This window comes from Rhodnius prolixus, unplaced genomic scaffold (assembly GCF_049639745.1).
Source record: "Rhodnius prolixus isolate KJV_2025 unplaced genomic scaffold, Rpr scaffold_2, whole genome shotgun sequence".
Taxonomy (NCBI): Eukaryota; Metazoa; Arthropoda; class Insecta; order Hemiptera; family Reduviidae; genus Rhodnius; species Rhodnius prolixus.
Genome location: NW_027411592.1, coordinates 8,004,596 through 8,015,755, shown reverse-complemented (window position 1 = coordinate 8,015,755; position 11,160 = coordinate 8,004,596). Strand labels below are relative to the sequence as shown.

Genomic DNA, 11,160 nt, shown 5'->3' with positions numbered 1-11,160 from the left:
TTCGCACTCGTAAGAAAAACTTCTCTCTCCGCGATAATCTCTTCCAAATAACTAATTTTACTGTGCAGGTAAGGCCTTAAAACGTGTATTAACGAGGATCAGAAAATATTGGAAATTCGAAACATTCGCAATTCAAAGTAAACATTCTCGTGAGTTGAATAACAATCTATCAGCTAGAACTGATAGATATTCGCATTGAGATGGAAGACAAGACGAGTTGTTCTACATTGGACTTTTTATTTTTGTTTTTTGCAAAGTAATAATTGAAAGTAATTTGATTTATCGTTTCGCTCTGTGCGGTATACTCTTTCTTTCAGCGTTTGAAACTTTTTAATCTTGTAGCGAGCGATTAATAAACAACCCCTGCCACGGCCAGTTGTATAGAAATAAAATTACAAAAAACACCAATGTGGGGAAAACAGAGTAGGGTAGTTGGGAAGGCTATTTTCCATGTAAGAAGGCGAAGGGGGTAGGGTGGGTAGTAGTGGCAGCACCCCCACACGAGGGGTAAAGGGGTGAGCCCGAGTGGAGAGAGTAGACTCTTCCAGCCAGCCCGAGTGTAGCGTCTCAAAAAGTGAGTAGAGTGGGGTAAAGGAAGGGGAGGGGCCAACCCCTGGCTGGAGGAGAGGTGGTGGTGGTCAGTTAGAGTGAGAACACATCACTAAGGCAGTGGCAGTTAGTTCGGCCGGTCTCCAGTATCCAGCCAGCTTCCTCGTAGAATGGTGGCCAGCCTCCACTTCCTCTTTACATGCCTTCGCCGTACAATTAATATGTGAGTGATACACGCGTTCGAGGTGTACATTTTTTTTTTGGTAGTTTTTTTTTAGTTTTTGGTTTATTTCGTTATGCATTTTTTGAAATACTAAAAAACGCAAAACAAAAAATACTAGCACTAAAGTTCGCGGTGCCCCTTTTTAATTTTTTTTTTTATTTTCCACAAGTCAAGAAATATTTGTTGTGTAAACAAGAAAATTAATTAGTGCACAAGATTAAAGAATGTAAATGAATTATACTTTTATAAAATAGAAAATGAATTAAGTGTTTTGATGAATTTGAACTTAGTTGATCTTAATTGCTTTAAGTTTAGTGAAATACTATAATAAATAGAGAAATTAATTCGTGCTAATCAACTATGGAGCCAGTAAACTCCTGTACAGACTGTGGACTAGTGTTTGATTCGTCTAAAAGTTTGGACGTACATTTGAGTTACCACAAGGAGAATCTGTTGAGCAAGTGGGGTAGTTCTGCGACCGGTGGTGGTGCCGGCACGGGATCGGAGGCCAACAACAACGTCAACGTGAAGAAAGAGAAAGTGCAGCCCGACAGTTCAGATTTCCTATTTGATTTCCAACAACAACAAGAGTATCGCCATCAACAGTTGCAGCACCAACACCAGCAGCAGCAACACCAACAACAACACCAGCAGCAGCAAATGATTAGCCGAGGTTACAGGTTCCATCCTTATGGATACGAACGACAGGTTAGCTCTAGCCAGGTTAACTGTGAGAAATGTGGCCTCAGCATGGACGCCAGTCAATTAGCCGAGCACAATGCTCAAATGCATCCGTGGGAAGAACCACAGGCAGAGATATTAGATTTAGACTCACATAAAGTGCATGTGTACCAACCGCCTGAAGAGACTCCCCCTTGGAGATACTTCAAAGAGGAAAATGGAAATACTAGTCCAGAGTTGGGTGGTGTAAGCACGACTACAAACAGCGGGGGCGGCAACGATCTGTACAGCTATGAGCCGTCTCCACAGCAAAAGTTCCTGCCTAAAGCGGCCGCCTGGAAGAGTAACGAAGCTAGACGGCCCAAAACGTACAACTGTTCCGCTTGTAACAAGTGGTTTACGTCGTCCGGTCACCTGAAGCGTCATTACAATACAACGCTGCACAAGAACGCGGTGAAACAGAGTGGCGGACTAGATCCAGCTTCAATGCCGGTAGCGTCACATCACCATCCGCCCCAGCAACCTCCTCAACAACAACAACAGCCACAACAGCAGCAGCAACATCAAGAGGAAACTACGTCCTCGACTACTACTTGGCACCAGCCCCAGTCGGTGGGTGGACCAAACTCGGGCGGCCAGCAGTCTGCACCGGCCGCTCTGTACGCTCATCATCCGCCACCTGACGTGGCTCCGCCGCCGAGTGCATACTTTCTGTCCGGCTACCATCACCCAAATGGGGAGCCCCCCCGCCGTATGTTACCGAGTTTCTCCCAGTTGACGGGAGTCTCGTACGATCGGGACATGGCGGGGGGGCTGGAAGATCACCGGGAAGCCGTCTTGGAGATGCATCACCAGGTTCAGCCTCCTCTTCAGCCGCAGCAACAGGACCTCACCTCCATCTCCAAACATCTTCTCTCCACTCAGGTAAGTTATATTTAACTAATATATAAAGAACAAATAGGTAGTCATTTCACAGATAACCTCTTGAGGCCATTAATCTCAGATCAACCAACGAAACAAAATTAATCGAATAATTCAACGATGAGACAATCAAGCATCTAAAGTTAAGAAGAAACATTCACCTCTATCTGAACAATTTTCTCTGACTCAAGGTGAATTGCCAAAATGACAGGAAATGCCACTGACTCTAATAAATTCCAATATGCCAATTCTCTAACTATACTTTAATTGTCCTCAAAATTCAAGGTTGTTTCTGCTTTATGTTTTCTTTAAATGAACTAATAATATCCTATTAAATGGTTTTCCCATTTTAGTATACAGCTAGGCTTTATGGAAAATACGTCTACAAAGTTGAATCTTTTGAAATAAGCAGCAAAAATTAAAGTATAATTTTTGCAAAAAATGAATGAAAGTTAATTGTACTTTATTATTGTAAACACTTTCTTAAAATGTAATTTCGATTCATAATTGCGATTCATTCAGTTTCATCATTTGAACTTTAGTAAGGCAGAGATTTTGTTTACAGATCTGCACTACGGTCTGTCTATACTACCAACAGTTTATCACTGAGCGTAAACAACGATAAACCACTTTACCTGCTCATAACACTTTCAATTTAAACTCATTGACTCTTTTTTTCTTTTTAAAAACACATCGTAGAAAATATTCCGAACATTTTCAATGACCCATAAATTGATAACGGTAGAAATATAAGTTTTACTGCTCAAATTTTTTATTTTGTATCTCCTAAATTAATTTATTGTTACCTGTACTAACAGACTTAAACATATCTATTTAGGTAGGTTTGTAGCTAAATCGGCAAATATCTTCATGAGGGCGAAACGCTTCGAATAGTATTTTCAACATAACTGAATTTAGTTCTACGGAAAATTCTTAATTTTTGGAAGATATTATGTTCACTTCCCCATTAAGTAGATTAAGAGTACTGTAATCTAACTTCAAATTAAAAATACATTTGTAAGCATCACTTTAGAAATAAAAAGTTCTTGAACTGTTAGTCTGTATTAAAAAATATATATCAGTTAAACAAAGATGGTCGAAGTTAAAAAAGGTAATAAAGACCTAGTAATTGATTAATTAAAAGTTTTTATTGTTAGAAATTAAATAGTTCGTCGTTTAAGAATTTATCACCCTTTTATTCAGAAAAAGAACTTTAAATACAAAGTTCCCTTTGCTATTAATTCATTCATGTATTATTATTATATGCGCCCTATTTAGGCTTGCTGCTTCCTCAGCCTTTAAAATTCACACTGGATACTAAAGTTGCTTAAGAGCACATTTATAAAAAAAGAAATGAAATTGATATATCTAAAATGCTTGAAAGTTATTTAGCGCATCTCTTTCTTAAATGCTACAATCAATATTTAAAACTTAGTCCATTTTAATTAATTCTCAAAAATATTGGTGCTAAATTGATATAGTATCGAAAAAATTCCGTTATGTGTTTAAGAGTGTACGACTAGTGGGGGCCCAATAAAACTTTTGGTTTAAGTTAAAAAAACAGATCTAATAGTCAGTGTAATTTTTTGGGAGTTGACAATTTTGCCCTCTAACATGCGATGGCTTTAAAATTTCCTTTTCTCATGTTTTTAAATTGTCTAATAAAAGCAAGAATTCTTTTAATTTTTCTATCGAGTCCAACTGCATGCATGGCTGTTAGAAGCCTCCTACCACTGCTGATTGTCCGATGATGGACAGTGTTGTGAAAGACCACTATCAACAGAACATAAAACCATTGTTGATTTTCTATTTATAATGACAAAACACACGTTTTCCTTATTTCTGAGCTGTTCAGATTTTCATCCACCTTTAGTGGTTGAATTATCAAGTTAGATTTAATGAATTCTATTCGAGGAAGATGTTCAGAAGCTTAATGAATGATATCCGGTTTTGAGGTCCCAATCATATATTTTTCTAAAACCGTTCTTGAACTTGATGCTTTTAGATTAATTCCTCTTTGCCTGACCACTAATCTAATGCACTGAACTGCATAAATCTACTTTCTCAATACCATAAACAAGTAAAAATGCTCAGTTTCATCAAGTGCTACTCTATCATCCAAGTCTGAAGACAAAATCTCGAAACTATCCAGACCAGCCTGATGAATCGATCTCTGAAGGTTAAAGAAAATAAGCCGGATATAAGCGTATATTAAAATGGATTAATATTTGTACACAGGAAGTTGCTAATATCCTGGCGTGACAAACTAAATAGCCTTCATGTTATGCCAAAATTTCAGACTAGAAGAAAAAATATCCTTTTAGCTTAGCAAATTAATAAATGTTATTATTAATAATTTTGAAAAAAAAAGAAGACAATTTGTATTTAATATTTTGCAGCTCATGCCTGTTTACTTGCACCCGCCGCCGGTAGTAACCTGCACAGATACCCTTCTTGTTGGCAATGAAAACAGCACACCGCCTCCTGTATTTCGCAATCAGAACAATACCTCATCACCACCAACCTACTCTCCTGCTTATGATCCTGCGACGGCGGTACGTTTATTTAATTTTCTTATATTTAAAATCTTATGGTTAACACTTACTTGTGTTATTGTGTTGTGCAATAGCTGTATAATTGTGGCAAACAATGCTAAAATACAGTTTATGCCACTAGTTTTTAATTTTTGTTCCAATATAGCGGTGACTCGCGCTTGTGCCAAACTACATGGAAACTATTTAATATAAATGCATCATCCTTCTGCAACAAAAAAAAAAAAATAACTTATTGTCACATTGTGAAGAATTATTTGGTTTCTGTTGGTTTACAATTATTTTTATGTAGTTGTACAATTAGTAAAAATTAATAAATTAAATATAAAAGAAAAGAAAAATCTAGCTAATTAAGTACAAAGAAACTATGACTAGTTGGAAGAAAAAGAAAAATACTAAACGGAGAAGGAAAATAATACAATTATGTTAGAATACAAATTTAGGATCAAATTTTTTTTGGGGGGACAACCAAGGAATAAAATTTCAAAAAATAAGGGTAAGAAATTGGGAAAACATTTAGTTTTAAAGTGTGAGAATGAATTATAGTGTTTAATTTGAAAATTAGCAAAATATCACTTGCAAAATTTCCCAATTTTTTCTTAAGTCAAGTGTGTGTGTTTGCTAGTAAAATACGAAATACAATTTTAAAGTAACTATAATGATGTATAAAGTAAAGTAAAAAAAATCAACGATTTATACATATATATATATATATATATATATACGTTTTAGCAAAAATGGCTTTATTAATCATAACAGAAAATAAATTGTAGAGGTTTTTTGCATAATTTAAAATATTATTTTGACATTATGTTGTTAATCAATAATGGCTTGTTTATTTACCAAGAAATAATGAAAACCAAAAAAGAAATCAAACGTTCAGTCGTTATAACTCTGTATTATTTTAGAATACTTTCTGCCCATAACTTGGGAGTAACACAAAATTTGGAACTTGGAAAAACTTGCCCTTTTGACCTATTTATGATACTAGACATTACTGGTTGGTAAGAGGTCATGAACGTGTCGTCGCATGGTCAACATACGGTATCACCAGTCTTGGAAGATTGAAGAAATGGTATCTGTGTGTTGAAATATAAAAATCTCAGGAAGTTAAGACATGATATGAACCAACTGTAACTGCATGAAAACCCCGCTACCGGAACTACCATTTTATACAATTGATTTTGTCTCCATTTTTTTTTTTTTTTTTTTTTGATAATTTCTCGAAAATGGTTCCGTTCTGTGAACAAGTGATATTCATCTTACACTTGCAAGTCTTGAACTTGCCCTTGGAACGGTTTTCATTAAGAGCTCCACTAAATGCGGGATGGGTGCGCAGGTTAACCTCTAAAGTGCTGTTTCAGCAGAATATATTATTAAAATGGATTAAATTCTGAGCTCGTAGTAAGTCCATACCAGATGAGTAAAAAAAAAAAACTAGCTACTTTGAAACATCTCTAATCTCTGCCTTAGCAGGGTTTCATGCATCTATCTTTTAATGCCTCGTACTCTCCTTAAACTTATTTCAAGATGTAGCGGCGTTCTACCTTCTTGCTACTTACACATGGAATACGAAATTCAGTTTAGCATGAGGATCCTAACCATTGATTGAAGTGCATTGATATTTTGTTTGTACTTCTTCATGAAGAGTTTTGTTGCAAGTGCTTGATTCGAGGCATCTGATAAAGTTGTCCACCAAATCAAGTAGTACTCGGAGTACACTGGTTACAAAGGAAAAATGCAAGAAACTATGGTTCATTCTCTCACATCTGAAGAACTAAGACATCAAGAATACTGGATTCACATCACAGAATTGAGCCATTTTATATCTACAGATTTTGCGAGTGTACGCACCAGCTGCATTGAACTGCTACCTGAATTCAGAACAATTATTAGAAAGATTATTTTGCCTGAATGCTGTTTTGAAATTGCTGCTTCCAAAAGGGCTATGGCCTTTTCTCTTTTTTGTATGGAGCCTTACCATTTTGCGATTAATAATCACTCTATAGCGTTTTATGAGCTACCAGCTCAGCTTCTTAAATTACAGTTTTAATAGAAGTTTGGTTTTAAGCAATCTGTAGCACCGAATTGAGTTCATATGAATTCTGTTGAAACATTAAAATACGCTGGGATACACGCCTTCCAGTTGCCTCAAGACTGCCTTGTCACCTCTTGTTCTTCTTTCGCCGCCAAGTTTTCTTTAGGCATTATTTATTTTTATTTTGTTTAATTTTAATTTTTGTTTATTTATTTTTTATTTTTTGAATTTTTGATTGACATTTGTAAAAACTTGGATTTTGCAGGTAGTGAGTTCCACTCAAGAAGAGGCGACACAAGTACATAAGTGTATAGACTGCGACAAGACGTTTAATAAAGCCTGCTATTTGACCCAGCACAATAAATCCTTCCATGCGGGTGACAAACCTTACAAGTGTAATCGGTGTGGCAAACGTTTTACCCAGGAATATCTACATTTGGAACATCTATCCAAACATGCCGGTGAAAAACCGCATAAATGCGAAATATGTCCAAAACAGTTTAATCATAAAACTGATTTAAGAAGGCATATGTGTTTACATTCCGGTGATAAACCTTATGCATGCCATTTTTGTGGCAAAGGTTTCATACGAAAAGATCATATGTTAAAACATTCTGAAACGCATAGGAAGAAACAGAATGCTAACCATAAGAAAGATGATTTCCTAAGATCAATGGTAGTGCAACAGGTGATGCAATAGTGCGATAAATTCGAAATAATATCATTTGATGCATTATTTTAAACTGCCAAAGACGTGCCATTTGGACAGACGAACAACTACTCGTTAAGTTTAAGTATAAAAAATTAAAAAATTTCTGACGCAAGTTATTACTTTTGGGAATCTGTGAAGCAGTGCCATGGTTCATCAGTTTCTCAGACTTGTGAGACCTATCTCAGCAATGCCTTTATCCACTCGAATTATTTGATGAGTTCATTGAGCAGAATATCAATTAATAAAAAGATCAAACTTAGTAGGCTAATTTTTCTCTCCACGCTGATATTTTTAAGAAATTCCGGCCAGAAATACAAAATGATTTTATCAGTTTCATTGATGCTTTCAAGAATCATGTTTGCCATGATGAAAACAAGACGTGGAATGGATAGTTAACTCTTGATACTCAAACGGTGCCATTGAAGTGCAATGTACGTATTAAACTCTTTTAAATCAATACGCTTAATTTTATACATATAAATTTGTTTATGTTCTCTTTTGAATTGCCTTAAATGGTTTGACGAAGGACACAAATATAGTCCTTATAATACTTGTTACAAATAATACATTCGGAAGAAAAAATTAATAAAAATGGAAATCTGCACCTACTTGAGCTATTGTTTTACTAATTTCATTTATCAATTATTCCTTCTGTGGGCAGCACAGTCGCAATGTGTTTGATGGTGTTAACTAGGCCGTGGCATATCCAGACGAAGAAGCCTTGTCCAGTTTGTTCTCTTTCATTTCAAGAAAGGAAGATTTCTCACTTGATTTACAGTTTCTTCTAACTCTTTCACGTATTTTGTCCTCTAGCATGTTATTCAATTTCTTCAGGTCTAGGGACTGGATACGTAGCTCTATCCCTAAGTGGCGCGTTATGTGCACACTTACACTGCCCAAAGCTGAAAGCTGTTCATTAATTTAGGATGATTCCAAGAACATAACCAGCCCAAGGATTGCTAAGATCTTGAAGACAAATTGCCAAGTGCAAATAACGGATTCAGATCTTCTAACGTCTAATGTGGAACGGACAAATCTCTACCCTCTTTCTCATCCCTTGCCTTTCTATAAATGTTTCCCCGACTATCTGTCAATTGGAGGCAGATCTTCTGAGCAAAAAATGCCTTCTTGTTCTGTTTATGCTCATTCCAGTCATCGTTTTCGATGTTGTAGTTCCAAAACCCTTCATTCTAATCCAAACGGGTCTCTCTTCACCTTCTGAAGTCGAAGCCGCATAGTAACCCACGCTCTAATTACTTGGGTTCTCCACTTATCTCTTAGACAAGAGCCCTGTACGCAGTGCTTTAAAGAAACGTGCCATTTACAGCAACAGCCGCTTTTATTTTTAACAACACTTTCGCAATGCTATGAAATTCAGTATAAACTTTATAAAAAATAAAAATTAGAATTAAAGGTGATGAATTAAACTTTTAAAGAATTTATTGCATCATTTTTCCTCTAATCTCCATAACTACAACAAAAAATGACAAGTCCGTTATTACTACAGAGGTGATAAGTCGGAAGTGATAAGTGAAAAGCAAATTTTTTGTGAAAGTTTTTAATCGGATATCTCCATAACCAAGGTGGTCCTTTTCTGTTGGCTGTTTTCCACCCGAATGTATTAACGCCTTGTTACATTGTTACGAAGTAGTTTCGTGTTCTGTTATGTAATTTTTTTTCCTTTTTTTAAACGCAAAAGTAAAGTAATTTAGCTAACTTAACTAAAAAATTAACTCGGCCTTTAAAATATAAATAAAGAATATTTGTGTTTATCAACTTGCTTTTTGCTTAAGTCTATCGGTTTGTTTGTACATTCCTCTTCTTTTTTTTTAAACAGCATTCCACCGACAAAGTTATACTTTGCTCTTAAAATGGTGTTACTTCCAAGTATTTTGTTGTGCCAAATAGAAATTTAAGAAAAGATTTCAAAGAAAACTTTTTCTTTCTTTTTTTTAAATAATAAATTGTCCAAGATTTAGTAATGAAAAAATAAATAAGAATATTGTTCCTTTATTTTCTACTTACAGAAATATCATTGGGCAGCTTTGGTGTAAGCCATTTGTATTGATTGGTGACATTAAAACCTTTTTTGATATCCAAGGCCCTCTGTATTATTCATTTCTAATTAAAAAAAAAAAAAAAATCAAATTATGTGACATAAAAGTACAAAACCACAAAATTGTAAACGATTGTATTTTTAGCGTTTCTTAAATTAATTTTCTTTTTATTTTAATTTTGTATTAAACTTGTGTCGTCTATAAGTTTTATGTTTGTTTGTCCAACACATATCAGTATTAAGAATAATAATATTATTAATTACTAAAAAAAAAAATAATAATAATTAAATCTGTGTACTGTGATATTGATTTTTGCACCTACCTCTACAACTTTTAAGACTGATCATGATTTTTCTCCTCCTATTAAAAAAAAAAAAAGTATGTAAAATTATTAAAAATAAAGAAATGGTGAACTGTTCCTTTTTTATTTTAATTTAAAATAAATTTAATGATTATTATTATTATAATTTGTTATAAATTTAGTTGTTATTTTTTATTTTAATACAAAAATTAAAATTATTCGTAAATTTTTTAAAATTTCTTTTTGTTTTTTTTAGTTAAAATAATAATGAAATATATATATATGATATTGAAAATAACATTAATAAAAAAATATTATGTAAATAATTTTGTGTTTTTAAGTTTTTACGGCCATATGAGCTTAAGGTACTTAGGATATTGTAAAATATTTTTATTACAAATAAAGTGAAATAAAATACCTAAATGAATATGAATAAAGCCTTTGTTTCTGTTTTATAATTTGTGTAATTAGTTGAGTGAAGCAACCAAAACTTGTTAAGGCAAAATAATTTTTTTTTTTTTAGGGATATTGTATAATATAATTTTAATGGATACAAAAGTAATAAAATAATAAAAAGTAAAAACTATTACCAATTTTTAATAAAAAATAAAATTAAAATGAAAAATTAAACTATGGAATCGTATTGTGTAAATATTATACATATAATAATATATTAATAAAAATATTTGGCAATATAAATTATAAAAAATAATGTGGATACAATTTTATCGGAATTCTGACACATATTTTTATTTTTTTTTTGAAATTGTCAAGCAAAAAAAGTTAAAAGATAAAAATGTAAACAAGAAATAAAATATGTTCAAAATCAGAAAAATTGGAAAGAATTACCATTATGGAAAACATAGTTTAAAATAAAACAGTATTCGTTTGAATAATTTCTTATTTTTCTCTTTCTTTTAGTTTCATTTTATTTAAATTAGCTCCTACCCAAAAATCTTTCCAAAATAAAGAAAGTAGCCGTCGGTAAAATGGCATTTTCTATGATGAAATAGTGTCAAGAGGGGTGAAAACATCGACACACCTCAGTACCTCTAAACTTATTTCCAGTCTGAACGTTATTTCGGAACTAAGCAATTTTTTTTCTCGAAAAAGTACGATCACAAGT

General features: G+C 33.7%; 1 protein-coding gene across 2 annotated transcripts; it reads left to right on the top strand.

Moving 5' to 3' along the window:
* The first annotated feature begins 542 nt into the window (after positions 1–542).
* On the top strand, positions 543–10,930 carry LOC141448870 (uncharacterized). 2 transcript variants are annotated; one of them, XR_012455244.1, is made up of 4 exons: positions 543–2,377; positions 4,774–4,929; positions 7,230–8,107; positions 9,704–10,930. XR_012455244.1 is itself a non-coding variant. In XM_074117656.1 (3 exons), exons 1-3 carry the CDS (start codon positions 1,133–1,135, stop codon positions 7,662–7,664), a joined length of 1,836 nt encoding a protein of 611 aa, XP_073973757.1. In that variant the 5' UTR covers positions 543–1,132; the 3' UTR covers positions 7,665–10,930. The 2 variants fall into 2 exon arrangements, 1 of the variants encoding a protein (XP_073973757.1); XM_074117656.1 differs by having other exon boundaries at positions 7,230–10,930.
* The last annotated feature ends 230 nt before the right edge of the window (positions 10,931–11,160 follow it).